Raw genomic sequence first — 23,210 nt, 5'->3', positions numbered from 1 at the left:
AATATATTTAAAGACGTGTGGGGGTAAACAGCACTTATCTATTTTACACCCTTTTTTACTTTTTTGGCTGAAATTTGTATTTTTCTTTCTAAAAAGCACTTTTTGTTTCGAAATTGGAAACAAAGTGGTGGGGTTAAGGGTTATGCTATGGGTCATCAATACATGACACCACCATAATGTCTGACTCATTCATTATTGGCCTGGGGGTGGTGGCTCAACTTGCCCCTATGCTCAACTTACCCCCACCTTCCCCTACCGTTTTGAATTTATGATCATGAATGTAATATTTAACTATGTTAAAATGTGTTTGATGAGAGAAGAGAATAAAAGATGATTAAAAAAAATCCAATGATTCTCGGCAACAGGGTCATTTATTATTTGATCCTTCAAGCTACCTTACTCCTTTAAATATTTCGCAGAATAGTTTCAGAAATCGTTCAAGGAAGGAACTTTGAAAATAATGAATGCTTTCAAATCCTTTTGTCATATGAAAATAATTGTGTTTTTCCCCCTTTTCTGACAGGAACTTGGCCTCGTCAACCGAGCAAAAAGGCAGGCTACAGTCATCGCAAGGGAACGCATAGAGATGATCGTTATCAATGGAAATGTACGTTAATTTCTGGAAGAAAAATTTTGTTTCATACTTTTTTTCTGTTCTTTTTTTTTAAATTCAAGTACTATATTGAACTAACTATTCCGAAAACCCCAAGCCAGTGGAGATCGACATTCCCCTTATATCGTATATATAATATCGGCACCTCTTTTTAAAAGTTATCGTAATGAGATGCGGAATATGAGCAATTATTACTGTTTATGAACATAAAATGAGGGAGGGGAAAGGATGAGAGAATGTGAGGGAGAAAGGGGGTCGCTTAGGCATTGAGCTGATGGAATAGAGAGAGAGAGAGAGAGGGGGGGGGGGTTAGATGCAGACGGAGGCACGGGATCGAGGCCAAGGGAGAAAGCCGAGAATTAAAAAGGCTGGATATGTTATGGTAATGAAGATGGGGGGGGGGTAATTGCCTATAATACCCATATAAGCGATCTACACTATATGCAGTATAATTAACATTTAGCTTTAGCCGAGCTACTGTTTATTTCACCTAAATTTATATCAACGAATGAAACTTAAGATATGAGCAAGAAAAGTGGATATAAAGGGAATTAATGGATTTGTGAATAGAGTTTTCAATTAATTTAGATTTTATTATCATTTTCTTAAGGATTACACAAGAATCTTTATGGCTGGTGGTCTTTCAACTCTTCTCAATCCACAACAAAACGACAATGCTTTTGTCAGGTAAGAAATTTATTGCAATTCCTTTTTTTGGGAGGGGTGGTGGGGGGCATAAAGGACGACACGCATACATGAATACAACTTCACCATGAAATATAGTATAATTTTCACTTTTTAAAGTCTAGAAATTTATTTTTTAGTGGAATTCGGACATATAATCCACTCATTTTGGGGGGTCAATGGAACAAAACCCAGGAAGTGATAAAAAGTCAGTTGATTAGAGATTACTTTAAATTCTTTCCTATCAAACATTTATGGTCAGGTATAAACAAAAAAAAGGAAAAAAGAGCTTAGAAAAAAGTCAAAATCACGATTTCATTACTTCATGCATGTAGTGTACAGTGCAGGACTTTATATATATGCTATTATAGGATTGCACATAGACACAACGCACTAAAAACGGTGCACTCAATAAAGCGGGGGACTGTACATGAATATTGCTAATATACAGAAGTAAAGCTAGAAAATCATCAGAAAATATGGGCATCCATGGAGAGATTATGAAATTCCCCACAACTTTTATGTACAACATGAAAAGTTATAGTGTCTCAATATGATCAGTATAAGAAAATCACTCTCTTGAGCATTAATACCCAAAATAAACTTAGTGAAGGGGGATTAGTGGCTGGCACTGAAGGGTTGAGTGTACTGGCAGTAGGTGTGTTGCTGGGGGAGCAGGTAATGTCTAGAAATTTAGCATTGTTTTCATGATATAAAAAAAGGATTATGCATGATGCTTTGGCCGGACTGGAGAAGATTTCAGTGGTTTGACCGTGACATATCAGGGCAGCAGAAACGGGGAGGGGGGGCTGGGTGGGTGGGCTTCAGCCCTTCCACCCCCACACACCTTTTTTCTAAAACCGTGTACAAAAGTAAAAATGATCATCTGATTGTGATCTTTTGCATGGCCAGATCCCACTTTCAAAACCGTTGAACAGCGGCCCCTGCATAATGAACAAGCATGAAAATTAGCACGTAATTAATAAAATATGGATCGAAGATATATATTGTTGCTACATTATTTTGACAGAAACCTACGATTCTTGGAAGGCTGGCCTCTCCATCGGCTTGCAGAGAACCCAAAGAAATGCATCTTTTCCTATTTCAAGTAAGTTGTGGCAAAAACGGTTGATTTAATCAATTATTAGACGGAGAAGAACAATATTTTCTCTTCGGATTTTGAAAGAACGTTTAATGGTCACGGCGGGGACTTTCTAATCTTATATATTTTCCTATCGTTAAAACATTTTATCTATCTCTGCGAATTTCAAAATAAGATCCCCAACTTTGCTTGCTTTAAACCTTACCAAGAAATTGAATACAAAGACGCTAAAAGAAAGGTGAACTTTCTGCTCATTTTCGTAAAAGGAGGTTTGATTTATTAACACTCTATACAGTGCGTATCAAAAAAAGTTTACTCTTCGAAAAAATCCTGTAAAATTTTACATTTGTAATATCTTGAAGATTTTTTTTTCACATTTTAACATTGGTACAGATCCATTTAAGCAAATGACGATATAACTGTCGAAAAATATTTCCGCTTGAGTGAGCACCACTTACTTTTGAAAAGTTAGCGAAAAATGATTTGCGCAGAACTTTGAAATAGTTATGCGAATAAAAGTAGACCCAAACACGTTGAATTTAGCTAGTAAAATTTATTTGAAGATATCTTTTATCTTTTTAACTTGTTTCCTTGACCAAAACACTTCGAAGAGTGCATTGCGCCCCACCCCACTCCCCCACACACCGAGGCCATCGTGACGATGTTTGCTTTACACTGAGCTGTGATTTACATGAAATGGCTTAGGCTTGATTTTCATCATTGTCAAGCTTGGAAAAAGTGTGGAGAAACATAGAAAAATGAAATGTAAAACCACTTTAAATTGGATTTTGTATCACTTTATTTCAATATTCATAAAGGATCAGAGACATATGAAATAAAACATTTACAAAGTAGTTTACAAACACAATTAACAAAGGAAGTAAAAGTAGCCCAGGTAAGTGTTTCATAAAGCTGTTCGACTTTAAGAACGACTGGTGATCCTTTCTTGTGGTAAATGGTATATTCATTGGCGATGGTAAGAAAGGTTCACCAGTCGTTCTTAAAGTCGCTCTTAACTTACGAACAGCTTTATGAAACACCGGCCTGGTCCTGGCTTATTACTGTCTTTCATCATTTCTATAAAATTTCTATAACTCAATTGCTGTTATATGAAAATACTTATTAATTCTCTTTGTTGCAGTCCTGGGCATAAAAACTTAGTGAAAAATGCTGGAGATGTCTGATATAAACTTTTGTTCAGATTTAGTTATGTCCTCAGATCCGGCGTGCACAAAAAGGGTAACGGTTGTGCTTACTAATTTGGATGGCAAAATTGTTACAAAATGCTTGAATGTATCCATTTATTACAATTGACAATAAGTGCAATGGGAAATGTATGAGGAATATGTTTTGCAGGGTAAGTTTGATTTCGCCCTTTCCCCTTAACACAGCGTGAAAACAAGCATTTCTGCGCAAACAGATTTCTGCGAGCTTTACAAAAATGGACAGTGCTCACACAAGTGTAACATTCTGTCAAAAATTTTACTTTCATTGGATAGATGAGACCCAAACCCAATATTATATACTGTATGTGAAACAATTACCCATATGTTGTACATGTTTTGATTACCAGGGCTTTTTCAAAGTGTAAACTTTTCTTTGATACGCACTGTATATAAACTATTTAAGCATGGGCGTAATTTTCTTGATATCTTTGTAATTTTGTGTTAATCATGATATATTCATAATACTTAATTATTGAAAAATATGACTGTTTACTTTCATCTCGAGCGAGAACACACAACTTAAATTTAACAAAATACACAACTAGACGTTGCAGTTTAGAGATAATTGACAGTTATGCGAATGAGCTTAATTGCCAAGGAAAAGAAAGAAAGAAAGAAAGAAAGAAAGAAAGAAAAAAAGAAAGAAGAGAGAGAGAGAGATAGAGAAAAAGGAAGGAAGTGGGAGGGAGGGAGGTTGGAAGGAAGGAAGGAAGGAAGGAAAGAAAGAAGGAGGGAAGGAAGGAAGGAAGAAAGAAAGAAAGAAAAGCACTGTAAAAAGGTGTTCTACTCAATATTTTTTTTTGAACCCGCATCAATGTATCGATAAGACATTCCATTGCAGATAAAACAAAAAATCTATTTCTAAAATATAAAAAGTACAACTAAATTAATCATAACAGATAAAATTTTGGCCTAAATGAAAACTACAAATTGTTCAGTAGCAGATCAATGAATTAATCAAATGACATTGATACAAAGATAATTGAATTTTAGCACTAAATAAAAATGAATGATGCACAATACTGAAATCATGCATGGAAAAAGTTCAATAAAATCTTTTATTGAGGTACATTAGAGCTTTGTAATGTTCTATGATATTTAAAATACTACATTTTCATACAGAATTATATTTTTTTTGTCTTTCAGACGGGGAGATGTTCTTATTCGGGAAAGTAGAAGATCAGATTGGATCATCATAGTAAAATCGGTGAGCCTTGTCCCCCCATTATTGTATTGCTAAAATTGTTCGTTTTATAGTGACCTATATAAACTTGCTATCCGAAAGACGTGAAAATGTAGATAAACATACCTTACTCAGGTACACAAGGATTTTGGAACTTCTGCTTTTGTGGCTTCGAACCCGGAATTTTGACTGGTATGTAGACCACCTCTGTAACATTTTCCACACATTTATTTACCACAGTTCGTTGCCCCCCCCCCCCGTCCCATCTATTCGGAAAAAATGCGAAGACGGCACTGCCGCACAACACACTTGGGTTTACACACAGGGTTTTATGACGTCATAATACCGTGGGCATTTTGCGTATTGGAAGTGGGAATTCCCTATTATCGGGATAAACATGAATTTCTATTCAATCAGGATAATGCAAATAAAATCATGAATATTTAAAAGCTTCGATTGTGCTTCTACGGGGTACATTGAATTGATAAAGGTTTTTCTATTGTTATTTCTCTCCTGTTGTTTTTCCAGTCATTTATTGCAGATGAAAATTTTTTTATACCGCGTTAACTAAAATTCATTTGAGATCTGCATGAAGTGGGAATCTGTACAGTTCACAAGTGGCATATATATTGTTTGTCTTCAGACGATTTGGGGTTTAGCGGCCCAGAACAGATTCCTTTCATCGCTCCCCTTTCACCCTGAAAAATTTTAAAGCTTTATTATACTGTTATCTAATGATATTGATATTGTTATATACTGTTTTGGAATTATTTAAATGTTCTAGGATTCTAAATCGAAATCGAATCGATAATTTCCGATCATGAATATTCATAATAATAATCCATGATCGATTACCAGATATTATCACCTTCACGCTATTGTTTTATAATGTTTACGATCTTATTGCAGGTATGGCAAGTCAGAAATCTCTAATAATGATTGGGCTTTTATTGTTTACACAATTTTAAATTCCAGTACATGAAAGTTGTTTTTTTTAAGTTAAGCTTGATTTTGCCATTTTGTAACCGTTATTATCGTTCATGTCACAGAGTAAGCGTATTTAATAGTCGTTCCCAAAATGCCCCTATGGCGATTGGAGGGTAGGTATCGTTGCACGCAGTCTGGCCGTGGACACACAGAGGAGTCATAGAAACTCCAAGTGGATAAGGCAAGAAAGGTCAGGACAAGTGTGGGTAGAGGAGATGACGATAAAGACATCTCGCGCTACTTGTACCTTCTGGATCGTCTTTTATTACTTCGTTAACAGAAGTTTTAAAGTGCCATCGACTGGTCGAAATGGCTATATAATTTTTGGCCCGCCAAGCCGACACAAGACCGTTTGTTTGTCGCCATATAACGATAACGTCATGACGACTTGGTGAGATGAATTATCTTTCCATCTGTATGCAAGTCGATGGCACTTTAAGCTACCGTAGTTCATCAGTATCTATATACGCAAATATTAATTTATCTCACTCCAAAATAAATTAAAGTATTTAGAAGCGTAACTTAACACAATTTTATCAATTTATCTGTACCCCCTTCCCATCCCTATGCGTCTCGGAATGGTTTACTGGATAGATGGCGCAGATGTGTTTAATATTATAAACAAGACGATCCTCAAAGAGATGATGGGAGAGCAAACTGTAAAAAGGTTGTTGACCAAGAATGCTTCTAAACGGTGCCTTTTGGCGTATAGCGAAATCGACAGTCGACACGGTGGAATTATACAAACAACAGGATCATCTGCACGCATTTATTCATCTGGAAACGCACTTTACGTACATTACATTACATACATTGAAAAAAGGTCAATATTAAATTTACAACACATAATTTTGGTTCATTCATATTATAATGCACTTAGAACTTCTTAAATTGGACAGAAACTTCAGCAATTTTTGTTAAGTAATCTCTCTTCGCCCTTCGCTCCCCTTTGTCATGTTGGTGGAGATGTGAAGGATCACTCGATTTGGAGTGAAACATAATTACAAGAACACAAGTTTCATACAAATTTCCACTTGTTAAAAGGGTAATATTTCATTTCATTCATTTCCAACAGTTACAATATTTCGGGCAATGTGTTTTGTTCCATACATCTTGTTACACATATAAGCAATAAGATTTATATGTACATACAATATAATCAAGATAACCCCGCAAAACAGGTTGGGGTTGGAGGAGGCTGCCAAAAAGCAAGAATGCAGCCTCGTATCAAAATATTCGTATAACTAGTATAAACAAAAAAAGTACAACATGGCGAAAATGTGAGCATAAATCCAGTTGAATGTATAGTTTTTTTGGGGGGGGTTAAGTAAGAAGGAGAAGTGAAAAGGGGCGAGATTAATTGTCTCCAGATTCTTGCCCTGGCACCCACAGCGAATCTCACTCAACGACAAGTGAATTTATTAGTGAATAATTATTCGTTTAATATTTTATCGAGGATCCTCCCTCCTCCCCTTTCCAGTGGGTGGGGGGGGGGGGCACTCACGTGTAATGACAGTATGGGTATGCGCGGCCTTAGAGACTAGCTCTTCATGCCTTTCTAGTAGTTCCCAAGCATATTATTTTTCTCTATTTTATTGACTATCCCGTTCTCCCCCGTTTCTATCAAAGCCCCTCATTTCAGGTGTTGGTTCTCGACGGCCCCCTTTTTATTCCAAATTCAACATTTTCAAGCATACCCATCTGCAAAGGACATGTAGTTCTGAAACCCCTCATTTCATAGCAACTGCAATTCTGAAGGGTACATTTTTTTCTTCAGATTTTGGGGGCTGCACACCCCTAATCTTTTCCAAACTGAGAGCCCCCCCCCCCCCCCCGATAAGTCCATACACCATAAAGGTGTATGGATATAATAAGCTTGTTATAAATCCACAGAGGGCGTAATACTCAATAGCTCGATGACGTGTCATGACGCTTTCGCATATTGATTCATGATAATCGAGTCGGGAAATCCCCATCACGGTTGGGATCAACACATTATTTTCTTTTCGGTTAGCATAATATATTCAAATAGAATCATAAATATGTATGATATTAGACGACACTTGGTAGACACAAAGCTAATCGCGGATTTGGAGTGTTTTTTGTTTCATGTTTATTACAAATTACCCTAAAATCATTAACAATGATTTAAAAACAGTTATTATTTCATTTTCAAAATCTCCTTTGGGCAATTACAGTAACTGACTTGTGTGTTGCTTCATAACATGAAATAGAAATTCACTAACGAGTAATATTGTGACATAAGTTTGTGGTAACATTATATAGCAAGCCTGTATAATAATCTGATGAGTAGAAACATGAAACTAGTCTCTTGCACGGTTGGGAGTTCCTAATTTGGGGAACTGCATCCGTGCTGGCGGCTGGGAGCAGATCCCCTTTTGCCTTTTCATTCCATTTATTTTTCGATCTTGATTTATTCTATCAGAAATGATCACCTTCACACAATATTATTGTAACAATAATATTGTGTGAAGGTGCGATTGCAGGTATGGCACGTCAGAAGTTTTATGTCGTCAACAATATTTAAATTCCAGTAAGAGTGAAATTTTTTTATGGAAAGAAAAGCGTCATTTTGCCAATTATTATCGTTCATATCATAGAGTCGATATTAAATAGTCGCTCCCAAGTAATTCCTCTGGCGATTAAAGGGTATATGTACGTTTTGGTCACCCGGTTGATAATACGTCTATTTTGAATGCGCGATCTCCCGTCGCTTGTACCTTCTGGATCGTCTTTCTAAATCTGATTGTGTTTCGATTAAAGAAATCCACATCATCTATTTAAAAACTTTCTCAAAAAAGATGATGTGGATCAAAACAGCAATTGTGCAACAGTGTAAGCTTTGAGAATGTTGTCGAAACCTTCTTGACAATCCGTATCGCGAAATCGACAAAGTAGAAATAATTACGCCGCATGAATCAAGATTGCCTTTCCGCATATTGTATCTCACATTAACTTGCATTGATTCACAAGTTTGAAAAGCAAAAATTAATAAAAAATCGACATTGTCAATTTACAAAACATTATTCTGGATTGGTTAATGAATATTTCATAACCTATATTTCTCGCCTTTACCCAGAAAATATAATTTTTCTCTGCTTCATCAAATTTAGAAAACAAACTTAGTACTCTCTTAAGGAAATTGATTTTCACTCACCTTAAAATTTAATCCCCCCCCCCCCCTCGTTAAAAGTCTCAAGGACAATCGAAAGTCAATTTTATTATAGTGAGTTTTCACTGTTAATTCCTTTCGATGAGTAAATTATTTAATCTATATTTAACAGAGGACCACCCCGGGTGAGGGGTGAGGAGGGGGGGGGGGCACTCACGTATAATGGCAGTATGGGTATAGTCTTCAGGCACTGACCCTGATTGGAACTTTGATCAACAAGAATGCCTCCATGCAAAGACTAGCACAGAGAGGGCCTTCAGTACACAAGACATTGAGTAGGCTGTACATTCAGACCCTTACAGTGAAGGGTTTGCCCAGCAGACTTGTATGGGTATGCGCGGCCCTTGAGACTAGCTCTTCATACTTGCCAGTAGTTTCCAAACATATCATTTTTACTCTATTAATTGATCATCCCGTTCACCCCCATTCCGATAAAAGCTCCTCATTTGGTGTCGGTTCTCGACGCGGACGGCCCACTCTTTGTTCTTAATTCAAGCACCAAACCCCATTTGCAAAGGGCCATTTATTTCTTAACCCCCTTATTTTCATTGCAACTTCAGTTCTTAAGGGTTTTGTTTCAGATTTTTTTTTCAAATCTGAGTGTCCCCCGGGCCCGATCCCCATTTCGATGGGTCTATGATTCATCATAAACGTGGATAAAATAAGCAAGTAAGCTTGTTTTTAATCCACCTCTAGATCTATACTAATCAAAGAGGGCGCAATACTCAACGTCATCATGACGCTTTCGGAGATCATAACAATCGAGTCTGGAATTCCCCATCACGGTTGGGGAACAACACATGACACATGATTTTCTTTTCGGTTGGCATAGTATATTCAAATAGAATCATGAATATGTAGGACATTTGACGACACTTCTCAGTAGACACTGAATCAATCACGGATTTGGAGTGTTTTTTGTTTCATGTTTACTACAAATTACACTAAAATCAATAACAATGATTTTAAAACAGTTATTATTTTATTTTTTAAATCTCCTTTGAGAAATTACAATAATTGAATCGTTTTTTACTTTATAACATGAAATAGAGATTCACTAACGAGTAATATTGTGATATAAGTCTGTGGTATTATATATAGCAAGCCTACGAACCCTGTTTATCAGCAGTAGCATGCAACTGGTCTCTTGAACGGGTGGGGGTTCTTCAACTGGGGAACTGAACCCGTGCTGGCGGCTGGGCGCAGGTCCCCTTTTATAATTTTATTCCATATAGGGGTTTTTGTATTGTTTTATTTAAGTTTATAAAGGGATTTTTTTATCATTCAAATGATTCTAACGTCTAATGTTGGATCATATATTCCATCAATCAGTAATTTTATTTCTTATGTCATGTGTAAACGGAGTATTCTTTTTATATTTTGAACGCTATCTGTCCATAGCTACGATAGTCAGATTTGATATTGTCAATAGCCTGTCAAAAATAATTATCAAGATTTTTCTAATGAGACATATAATTTTGTGAGCACCTTGAAAATCCATATCCTGATTTTATTTTTTTTAATTGATCTGCCTACGTTTTATAGGCCTATATGAAATCTTGAATGGCTTGGAACTTGGACGATTTTTTTTGTCCAAATGTTGTTTTTTGTCTATTTTTTTTACCAATCTGTTTCTGTCCAAATGTGTTAAAACACATTAGGACAAAATATTCATCTATCATCTTTACCATCATTTTTATACAATCATGATTGCAAAATCATCATAGCTATAAAAGATAATAAAAAAAAATCTCCACTCTAAATTCCCTCAGAAAATAAGGAATTTGCTTATACAGAAATATTTGTAACAGGTCTATATGCTAAAAGAGAGAAAAGGGTGTTTTTTTTTCCCAAAATGTGAACATGATATGTCGATATATGTAATTATATGTCATGCGATATTCAATGTAAAAGAAAATCCCATTATTGTTTATGTGTCGGTAAATCCACTGCAAAATTAAATCAACGTTAGCGGCCCTTTCGGTCATGATTGTAGCCCCCTTTCAAACTTTGCCGTAAAAACATGGAAGGGCATTCGAATATTGAACTGCTCATTACAAGAGAATATGTCTAGAATAACATTACTTTTCCGTCATATAAGTATTTCTGTCTACTACTAGATGTGTAATATTTCCCTTTTAGAACACCCCCTCCTGCAGTTTGAATTAGAAAAATATGACCATGTAAACACTATTCATTTGATGGAAACATAAACTACTCCTTTGACAAAAAAAATTATTGCACTAAAAAATATCGTATCAGCAACAGATGATTCCTGCAGCATGTAGAATCATTTGATTTTTTTTAATATGAAATTATTCCCAATTCCAGATACGGGGACGAAGTTCGTTATCCTTATCTCGCAAGAGGGCGACATTTATAATTAAACATTGATGACGTGATTGTCATCACATCCGTTGGGATTCCCCGCTGTCAGGGTATAACCACTGATCTCTATAGAGATTCCCCGCCGACAGGGTATAACATGATATTCTTCCATTCAGCAGCTGCATATTCAAATAAAACATGAATATGCATCATGAGATTCGATTGCACTTCTTTCATAACAATAGAACATTGAATCTGTATCATTTCGGGGTGATTATTGTTTCAATTGATTTAAAGCAATTTTAAAATCGAAAATAATTTGGGAAAAAAGGGATTTTCTTCCATTCACTACATTCATTTCAGGAGGTAGCAAGTAACATGAACATTTGTGATTGCACAAAGACGTCCGATATTCACTAACGAGAATTATTGTGATTTCGTCGTATGCTGTCTTTATATAACAAGATGCATGATTTCACGGTTAGCACAGCATGCATCTCAAGTCTCTCATAGAGAAGACACCCTCCCTCCATGAGGGAATTGCGACTGTGTTGGCTCTTCGGGGCAGTCCCCTTTTGCTTTTCGACATTCATGTTGTTCATTTATACCAGTTTTGTCATGAAGATCAATTTCAGACCACTATTAAGCAATAATATTGCGCAAAAATTGTATTATGTAGGCCTATAATTCATCGTTTTATTTGCACCACTGATTGCAAGCTTACACTGCCTCATTCTATTAAAAAATATTATATTTTTAATGTTGAGCTGCAGGCCTATACTCTTTTTACCACTTCTCGTTTTTCATTTTTATATTTTTTTTAAACAAATGCACACCTAGTTACCAATAATGCATATAGCATTTCCATTTATTTGAAAGCAGGATAAAAGAACATTGTAGATTAAATTCCTTGCTCACAGGCATAGGTGCCACAGCCGGGGATCGAACCCCGGACTTTCCTTGTATAGCCAGGAGCCTTAGACCTCTCGGCCACGGCATGTCATCTACAGTTCGATTGAATAGCTTCCAAGATGTTATACAGCCGTTAGAAAATATCAAACCCTCTGAATATGCGATATTGAATGCGACGAGAACGTACATTGCTGCACGTGCTTTCAATTTTCATCATCATCGTCATCACCATCATTCACATCTCAATCACATTAGTGATTGGAAATAATCCAGATTAATAATCCAGATTAATAAAATAATATAAATAAAACATTACATTTATTTATATTGCGCCTTTAAATGAGATACAAACATATTGATATAAGTATAGACTAATAACGATTCGCGCCTTTTCAAAGTATTATTTCTTATGAGAACATTACAAGACATCATCCCCCTTTTGGAGTTTTGAATACAAGAAATACAGATGTCCTCATAATAAGAAAGAGCTAATATTCATACGTTTACTTTGATTTCTTCACAGGGCAGCTGCCAAGTTATGAAACTGCTACGGAAGGCAAGGCCAAAATCAAGGCGAAATAACACTGCTGACGAAGAGGGTAGGTAATCCCTTTAAAGTGTGCTATAAAGCATACATGTAGGCCTATGTAATCGACGGCTTTCACAAAGTCGGGATGGGCAATAAAAATGATATCATATATTACCCTATAGCGCAGATAATCATAAAGTTGCAGAGCATTACTAGTGGCTGTAGGAGTATAATCATTAGCAGAAGTAGTATAATAGTTTTTCCGCAGTATGCCTAGTAGTTAGAAGTAGTATTAATAGTAGAAGAAGAAATAGTATTAGTAGTAGTAGTCGTCGTCGTCAGGCGCGGATCCAGATTTGAAATTTTACGGGGTGCTACAGGATCCAGGATTTGTAAAAAGGGGTGGCACATTTTACCCGTTAGAAATTTGAAAAAAAAGGTTTTCACCTATATTTATGTCCGATTCGTCTATCTTTTTTTTTTTTTTTATCATACGGGGGCTAGCGCACCTTCAGCCCCCCCCCCTGAATCCGCGCCTGGTTGTAGTAGTAGTAGTGAAAGTAGTAGTAGTAGTAGTAGTAGAAGTGGTAGTAGTAATCGTAGTAGTAGTAGTAGTAGTTGTAGTTGTTGTTGTAGCAGTAGTAGTAGTAGTTGTAGTAGTAGTGGAATAGTACTTTTGATAGTTGTATAGTAACTCTGAACTTCAAACTCGATACTCGAAACTCAAAACATAGAACTAGATAGTCGTCACTCAAAACCCCAAACTCGATACTCGAAATTCGAAATCCTAAACCAAAAAACCTCAATAATCAAGTCTCGAAACTCCGCACTCAAAACTGAAAAGTTGATACTCGTTTCTCAAGTTGAAACTGGAACCTCAAAATCCGAACCTTCTGCAACACACGCTGAAACCAATTGAGATCGTGGCCCTGCCAGCAGGGGTGCTAGGGGTGCTGGAAAAAAATCCTTGTGGTGCTGCGTGTATTATTAGGCAGCACCCCAGGTATTCTGGAAGATGTGTATAAATTGAAATTTGTAACCAAAATTACCCTAATTTTGTTGTAAAACCCTTTTTTTTTTTCCTTTCAAATTTCTCAGGACCAATTTGATTTCCTTTTTTTTTTTTTTTGCTTTTCAAATTGATCGGGAACAATTTGACTTTTTTTTTGCTTTGCTTTTCAGCATCCCCAGTCACAAAATTGTTCCCAGGGCCCTGATTGAAATGTAATTCAACTCCACTATCTCTCCTTTATATCCAACAGACGACGCAACAAACAAACAACAGAAACGTTGGTCGAACCGTCTGACATCAAAGGCCATGGCTGGGACCCTCATTGAAAACTTCGAACAACGCAAGAAACGAGAAGAGTTCGAAGACTTCATGAAAGACCTCAACGTCAACGAAGACGGCTCAGCAAAGTCTCACAATCGAGGAGGTGGATAACGTTCATTTCATTATTCATTTATTTATTTATTTTATTTATTTATTTATGTATTCATTAATTCATCTATCTAATTATACTTGTTTTTTCCTTTGTTCTTTTTATTTCCTTTTTTTAATTTCTATATTTACATTTTATAATATTTCAAATTTTCAATTGTATCATTATTATTTATATATCTATTGATTGATTGATTTATTTATATATATTATTTCTATCTTTCTTTATTTTTCTATTCTATTTTATTTCATATTGTTATTTAATTCACTTGTATTTATTTCTCTTTTTTTGGGGGGGGGGTTGGGGGTTGGGAAGGGTATTGAGCCTTCTGCATAGTAAACGCGTTACACTACATGAGTTCCATTTTATACTTTCACTCATGATTATACAATGACAACCACACATTTGAAATCATGATTAATAAAGTTTGTTTGTATTAAACATGATATTTGGTTCACTACATCATCTATCATAGACTAGTATGCTTTTTGTTTTATGCTATACTTTAGTAGTTATGATTTTTTTCAATCCATGATTATGTTAACTGATGCCCGATCTCGACAAGATTGGTTACATTTAAACAATTTCCAAGCGGTTACAGTCAGTCTCGACTTATTATTTCAGTGAGAATCTTCGTAATAATTTTGTACAAGTTTAAGTTCAAGTTCATTCAAGTTCATTTATTCAAAACCAAAAAATCACATCATAATCAAAATAGATGTACATACAACGTAAATGAGTACATGAACATACATCAATCAGACTATAGCATATACGAATTGGTTTTAGGACCCCTTTAAAAGCAAAGCTTGTGAGTAGGGCCCTGGAATACTTATGATTATTAACATAAAACATAGGATATACTAATCTACAAGATACAAAGGAGAGAGAGAAAAAAATGTATAATAAGGTTAAGATGCTAAAAATAGAATGGAAAAAACTATTACAAACGCACATATATACACAAACGCACATATATACACAAACCCACACACACACAACCACATCCACCCACAGTCCACACATATACATGCTAATCATAGATTCTGAGTAGGTCATCAACTTAAATGCAAATACATTAACTTAAACACATATTGAAGGAAAATAATCAAAATCTGTCAAGAAAATAAGTTTTGGATAATCTTTTGAACATGAAAAGAATTGTACTATTTTTTATATCAACAGGTAAATTGTTCCACTCTTTAATACATGATATATGAAAGGAGGTCAGAGTGACATTTGTTCTCGCAAATGGCTGACGAATAAGATCCTTTTGACGTGTATTATAATTATGTATTTTTGAATTCTGAAGAAACAATTTTTTAAGGTACATTCTTGGGGCATTGATTGTAGTTTGAACATGAACAATGCACAATTAAACGACACAAGTTTACTAAGCGGTAGCATTTTCAGACGAAGAAATAATGGAGTACTTGGATGTCTATAATTAGAATTTGTTATAAGAAGATAGATGAACCACTGAAGTGTTACATTTTCCTGGAAGAATTAGAAGTGAACAGGGGGGGGGGGGGGGCGTATCGGATGCAGCTAGTTGCTTGGTTAGTGTTTGTACGCATGCGCTTTATATAATTTACTTCAATCCATGGACATTTGCATGACGGCTTGCATTATAGCGATAGCTCAGTCGGTAGAGCGGGGGATTCGTATTCCGGTGACCCGGGTTCGAGTCCCATTTGGTGCGCTAGTGCCCTTTGGTAAGGCATTAATCCTCTGTACCAGGTCCTTCGGAGAGGACCTTAAGCCGTCGGTCCTCTGGTTGCTTGCTTACAAGCATTCATGCTTTCTTAGCAATCAGGTAAAAAATCACTATCACTATTATCTTTTCACAGAACAACGCACATCATCCGACGACTCAGACAAGAGAGATGAGCATGACGTCGAGATCGACGATGAATGGGCTGAGGAAGAAATCGACTTTGGGGATGACGACGACAAGGAAACTGCGCCCCCATCGAATTCAAAGAGTCCAGTGGGTGATAAGAATTCTCCAACTAAACTTAAATCGGTAATTACCATGAGGAAAATACTACACTCCTATCAATTAATTCACCCTTTCACTTGTTATCTTCCTGTTACTCTATTCCCAAGATACATATTATAATCAGAAGTTTTTTTTATGTTTGATTAAAAAAAGTGCACACCTAGTTTTCAAGAATGCATGTAGCATTTTCACTTATTTGAATGCAGGGTAAAAGAGCAGTGTCGAAAAAATGCCTTGCTCACGGGCATATGTGCCTTGGCCGGGGGTCGAACTCGGACTGTCGAACGTCTAGTCCCCCCGGTCGTCTAGTCGCCCTTGGCACCTTAGCATCTCAGTTATTATTTCGTACTGCGCATTATCGATGAACGATCGATCAGTGTCTTAGCCACGTATTTGATGTGACTGTGTTGATGGTGAAAATAACATACATTACTTTGGATTTTATTTAACGCATCAGTAGGACATATTATATCGAATTTGGTTTAATAGGAATTTTCTTTAAGGCACCATCTTGAAATTTCAAGGTTTCAGGTTAAGGGATTTTATCCATTAGCTGCAAGTGCCTTATACAAGTAATCTGTCTGTTTTGGGTGTGTGTGTGGGGGGGGGGGCGAGTGTGAGAGGGTGGGTATGTGTGTGTGTGTGTCTTCAGATTTCGAGGGTGCGTATGTTATAAAAACAAATCGGTTTCCTTCATGTGTGGGAAATCCAGGGAACCTACTCAAAAAGAGCACTTCTGAAAGCAATTGTGAACAAACTCAATAATCGTATCATGAAAAAACAGTCTCAACGATAACACCCAACATTCCCATGACCAATGCAATAAACTAAGAACCTATAAAACACTGAAAGAAGATTATAAGATTGAAAATTACCTACTATTAGATATTGAAAAGACGCACATCACTAATTTTGCAAAGTTAAGAGTAAGCAATAGTAAACTTATGATAGAACAAGGTAGATATAATAGGATTGCTGTAAACGATAGAATATGCCCTGTTTGTTCGACTTATGTAGAGGATGAATACCATTTCTGTGTAAACTGTACACTCTAAAAAATGAAGTGCTAATTTAGCTCTTAAAGAGCGTGTATAGTGACTGCACTTCGGAGTGCTGATTTGTCTAGTTCAATTTGAACTAGACAAATCAGCACTCCGAAGTGCAGTCACTATACACGCTCTTTAAGAGCTAAATTAGCACTTCATTTTTTAGAGTGTAAGGTCCTCGAAGAACCCCGAAATAAATTATTTAACAAGTTAAAGGAGGTATTGCCGGACTTTATGAAAATAACTAACAAAAAACAAATTCCAGTTGATATAAGGTAGCAATGACATGGATATCAGCAAAATATGTGTTATAGGAATAAGTTATATATATACGTGGAGAGACTGATGCTTGAAAGAAAAAGATATTATGCTTATGTATTTGTATATGGATGTATTAATGTTTAGGTATACTATGTATGTGTTTATATTAATGCATTGATATGTATCTCACATCTAGCATTTCATCCAAGATTGGTATTTTTTTGTTTCTGTTTATTTATTTATTTTTTTTATACCTCGTTGTTACTATGTTATGCTTATGTTGTATTATTATTATTTTTCTTATGTTTATTTGTTTCTGATGATGATCCTTCAATGTCAGGATTCTATATCAACAAACTTTTGAATTTGAATTTGTATTAAAAAAAGGTTGTGTGTGTGCGTGCGGGGCGGGGACGCGGTGTGCGTTTGCGGGTTTCGTTTGTGCGTATTGGTAAGTGGGCGTGTGTATAAACCACTTTACTTTACAGATTGTGTCAGATCAGTTTGTCCTTACACCTCAATGATGCTTTGATATGCAATTTTTTTTTTAATATCATTTATTACCTTATTTTTTACCCTAATGTCACATTTTCTTAGGCCTACCTGTCAAGGAAAAGAAGCAAGTCAATGGATGGCGTACCTAGTGTGTTATTCGAAGAGGAGGAGGACAATGGAGTTGAAGAGGGTGTTAACCCAATAGGTAGGTTATTGACGTAATAAAGGTGACGGCCGGGATGGATCGTAGGCATGTGCGCTTCCCCCAACTCCCCCCTAGCTACAGGAGAAATATGAACAAGGGGAATAGAAATGATATATATACTGTAGGGGGGAACGGTGAAATGCAACCTGAATATTAGTTCAAATTTATCACAAAATTAGATTTGGAATAATATATTTAAATCTATCGCAAACTAGATTTTCATTCCAAAAAGGCAATTTCGTTCTATTGCAATTTTTTAAAGGAATTTTGCCCCATACGCCATGTTTTCCTCCCATTTTTGCTCCTTACACCACTGATTGGGTAATACGCCGAAAGCATGGGCTTTCTTCTATGGTTGGAAGGGGGGGGGGGGTAAATAAATGGTCCGGATCCACATCCAGTCATTCTTTCCCCCTACTCTAATTGACCATATGTCTACATGTATTTTACATTAAATGTTTCGAATTTTCATTAGCAAACCGTGAACCTAGTATTTTTCGACACTTTCTCAAATTGCAAATGGAAATGAATATACCTCTTTCTTTCTCTCTAATTTTAGCGGACATTCTGTTTCTTCATAACGTGCAACAGAAGGCCGATAAACAGAAATCGAATGTCGGAAAGAAAAAAACTCTCCTCGACGACATCGGTGGATCCGATGGCGAGGGCGTAGAAGTAAGCAATCTTCATATTTTTCATCCCAATAGATATACAATAGTAAGCCTTTGTATGCCATTTATATAATAACTCATAGAAAGCCATGGTAATATAACAGTTTAATGTGACTGCGCAATTTCCCCCACTCTGTGCTACATGTCGACCCGATAGAATTCTGTTATTTTTACATTAAATTTCTCCTTTACGGTAGGCCTACAATACACGTATTTTGTATTTTCTCCAAAATCCAATAAACATCGAAAGAAGGCGTGAAATAGTCTGCAGGCACAGACCCTGATTGAAACTTTGATCAGCAAGTGAGTCTCCACACAAAGACTAGTTACATACAAAACTTGCTGTACGCAAGGCATGAGTAGGCTGCACACTCAAGACCCTTAACTCGAGTGAAGGGTTTGCATAGCAGACTAGGTGTGAAGCATGTGGTAAAGGAATTACTTTTTTTTTAAACAGATGATTCCTTCTTATGAAACCTGACGACTTTTTAAAGTTTTTATTTTTCCCCCTTTTAATTAATTCAGGTGGATGAAAACACAGAGCCGATATGGGTTCGAGTGCAGACGCTTATCAAAGGATCTGTATTCGTAAGTATGCGCGCATAGTTTAGTTGTCCCGAATGCTCTACTGTGGTTCCAGTCACACCAACGAAGCGGACCTCAGACCGATCAAAGCTACTACATAATATTTCGATTGGTATATCATCGTTCGCTTTGGACTTGGTTTTGTAGATGTGGCTGTGGCATAACTCATAATATATACTTCAGGAAAAATGCATCTCGATGACGTCATCATGTGGGTGCTTGAGATGGCGGTCCCTCACATTTCAAATGTATTATGTCAATATATTTATATTCTGCTCATATACATGTTTCAATAATACAAAAAAGACAAATTTCAAGGGTCAAAGTTTTTGCTCGTTCTGCATCCTTTGTAAAACTTTTGCTGCCACCGCCGTGTCTGGGCCCCCTCAAATTTTGGCCCATTACTCCACTATATAGCAGCCGGTGACATATATCATGATACCAATGTAGCTTAATAGATACACTTACCTCTTCCTAATTATGATCTGTAAAGATTATATAAGCTGTATTAGTGACATTTTTTTGTAACTTTTTTCGATAGTTCAACGTGCACAGGAATAAAAACAAGTGGAAATGATCAATTTGTTCTCATCTAGAACCGTTTTCCATCTGGAAACTCTGTTGTGAAGTGGGGAAAGTGGGGTCATAAATAATCAAGTCTCACAAATAGATAGTTTTTGTTGTCTCACCTGCGAAGCAAAGTGAGACTATAGGCGCCGCTTTTCCGACGGCGGCATCAACATCAAATCTTAACCTGATGTTAAGTTTTTGAAATGACGTCATAACTTAGAAAGTATATGGACCTAGTTAATAAAACTTGGCCATAAGGTTAATCAAGTATTACTGAACATCCTTTTAGAGTTTCATGTCACATGACCAAGGCCAAAGGTCATTTAGGGTCAATGAGCTTAGACCATGTTGGAGGGATCAACATCGAAATCTTAACCTGAGGTTAAGTTTTTGAAATGTCATCATAACTTAGAAAATATATGGACCTAGTTCATGAAACTTGAACATAAGGTTAATCAATTATCACTGAACATCCTGCATGAGTTTCACGTCACATGACCAAGGTCAAAGGTCATTTAGGGTCAATGAACTTTGGCCGAATTGGGGATATCTGTTGAATTCCCATCATAACTTTGAAAGTTTATGGATCTGATTCATGAAACTTGGACATAATAGTAATCAAGCATCACTGAACATTTTGTACAAGTTTCAGGTCTCATGATTAAGGTCAAAGGTCATTTAGGGTCAATGAACTTCGGCCGAATCGGGGGTATCTGTTGAATTACCATCATAACTTTGAAAGTTTATTGGTCTAGTTCATTCAACTTGGACATTAGAGTAATCAAGTATCACTGAACATCCTGTGCGCGTTTCAGGTCACATGACCAAGGTCAAAGGTCAATGAACTTTGGCCGAATTGGGTGTATCTGTTGAATTGCCATCATAACTTTGAAAGTTTATGGATCTGATTCATGAAACTTGTACATAAGAGTAATCAAGTATCACTGAACATCCTGTTCGAGTTTCAGGTCACATGATCAAGGTCAAAGGTCATGTAAGGTCAATGAACTTGACCATGGCCATGTTGGGGTTTTTTGTTGAATAGCCATCATATCTCTGTAAGTTTATTGGTCTAGTTCATTAAAAAGGGAAATAAGAGTAACCATGTATCACTGAACATCTTGTGCGAGTTAGAGTAGTATTCAAAGTGAGCACTGCTGCTATATTGAACCGCGTGATGCAGGTGAGACGGCCAGAGGCATTCCACTTGTTTGTCTATTATGGCAAATAAGTTTATTCATATTTCATTTTCATAATGTACAACAAAAGTACAAAATATTCAAATAAGGCATTGATTGAATGTAAATCCCAATCAGGGCATGCAACCCAATCAAATTAACTTAAAATCATTATGGCAAATAAGAAAAGGATAATTACAATTTCCAAACGCTGCCTGTTTGGCAACATCACTCTCTAAATTTTAAACCAGTACACATGATCAACGATACCATAATAATGACGTCAATTCCTTTTCAACTATATACGATTACGTTCATGATCAATGACGCATTGCATAATGATTTTAGGCGTTCATGTCCACATACACAAGGACAAATTCGGTTTGGACGCCTTTTTGGAATATTTTAAGCGGGAGATTCAAGTATAACAAAGATCATTTACATACATAGCAACGCGCCTGGCTCTTGCATAACCCATTGTAAGTGTTTTTGTTCCTCGATTAAAGCCCTCAGTTATGTCCGCCCAAGGAGGTTTCAAATGAGATGGAGTAACAGCAAATAAAATCTCTTTGAACAAGGTTAAAAGCCGTCAGCAGAAAGTATGTCAGGCAAGCACTTTGCTTAACATCTCTTGCAATTGTGTAGAAAAAAGGATTCCCGCATGATTCCGCAGCAATAGGTCATACATAAAGGGAAATATGCTTTTATGATTATAATGACTTTTTCGCCGCATCATGGGTTTGGTTATTATGTGTAGTACATATTTCGGAGGCATGCGAAAATAAAATATGCAATATGTCCTGAAATGTGACTCAAATTTGCTCGACTGGGCATGTGCGGGCACTCATCTGGCATATACATGTACAGTAATGAACAACAATATTCTGCAGACCACATTTGAAATTTTCATTCGCCGCAAACGATCGGAAAAGTGTTAAAATCTGGTATCATTAAAGGTCAAATTCTTTCTTTTTTCACTAATTACAGGTTAATTGATATAATCTGGGCAAATATCTCGTCGGAATAGTGCTTGGTTATTGATGTTTTGTCGTGCATTCAAATTTCAGTTTGTTAAGTTATATGAAAGATTGAAAATTGATACAAATGGATATTCGTAAAATTTCACCCCTCTGCTTTCTTCACTGAAACTGGCGGCTTCGAAGGCGGACATCAAAAGGTCGTTCTTTCTTTTGTGCTTTTTTTTCAGAAATGAACAGCTGATTGAATAAATTTGTTGCCTGTTGGAACTCTAGTCATCGAATCTTCTTGGTCCGCCTTACCTTACATTGCTCAGAATTAGAAAGGGGGAGAGGGGAATTCATGGAAAGAGGGTTTCAACATGGAGGACATAATTATGATAATAGGAAGCCCGTGCATTATTGGCAGGGCATAATTCTGGTTTAAGTCACCAGACGTTTATTTCGTCAGCGCTGGTGACTTCTTTCCTCTCCAATTGACTTTGTACACAACAAACACACAGGATAAGGCCGACCATAGAAGCAGTGATTTGTCATGGTTTAAATTCATGCACTTTTTGTCTCCAACATGGCTGCTTGTGGGATCGGGACGCACCATCAGTAATTGCAGTTTAACATGATCTACAGTACTATGCAATAACGTCACACCTAATATCCATTATACAAGAGACTATTTCCAGAACAATTACTGGGCAATTAATAGTATCCAATCACATCAACATTTATTACATTGATCAACAAAGACATTTATGTCCCGATTTGATATCGGCAATTCTTATTCTAAAAATAACAAATTTAACACAGAGATCAAATAAAGTTCTTGCTCACCTGTGTACTGGGTGACGGTTGATCCTACAGTCTGCCACCAACGACCCTCTATCACATAAGAGAATTTCTATAAGTTTAATCTAATCCAGACAACTTCAAGCTTGAAGTTGCTTGTTAAAAAAACGGGAATTTCAATAAAAAATGATCGGCTTTCAATATTCGGTAATGTGAAATCGGGAATTCATACGTTGAG

The 23,210-nt window shown here is 36.4% G+C and overlaps 1 protein-coding gene across 1 annotated transcript in view; it reads left to right on the top strand.

Annotated features, from left to right (window-relative positions):
* Nucleotides 1-23,210, top strand: part of LOC121411909 — a 39,168-nt gene that overhangs the window by 12,584 nt on the left and 3,374 nt on the right. Inside the window, exons 7-16 of the mRNA XM_041604800.1 lie at nt 524-607; nt 1,224-1,300; nt 2,328-2,405; nt 4,772-4,832; nt 12,752-12,827; nt 14,020-14,193; nt 16,050-16,225; nt 18,106-18,208; nt 18,768-18,883; nt 19,405-19,467. Coding sequence (XP_041460734.1) covers nt 524-607; nt 1,224-1,300; nt 2,328-2,405; nt 4,772-4,832; nt 12,752-12,827; nt 14,020-14,193; nt 16,050-16,225; nt 18,106-18,208; nt 18,768-18,883; nt 19,405-19,467 — 1,008 coding nt within the window. The remainder of the gene's footprint in view (nt 1-523; nt 608-1,223; nt 1,301-2,327; nt 2,406-4,771; nt 4,833-12,751; nt 12,828-14,019; nt 14,194-16,049; nt 16,226-18,105; nt 18,209-18,767; nt 18,884-19,404; nt 19,468-23,210) is intronic.

Source organism: Lytechinus variegatus, chromosome 3, assembly GCF_018143015.1.
Source record: "Lytechinus variegatus isolate NC3 chromosome 3, Lvar_3.0, whole genome shotgun sequence".
NCBI classification, from domain to species: Eukaryota; Metazoa; Echinodermata; class Echinoidea; order Temnopleuroida; family Toxopneustidae; genus Lytechinus; species Lytechinus variegatus.
This window is presented reverse-complemented; position numbering and strand designations above follow the sequence as displayed.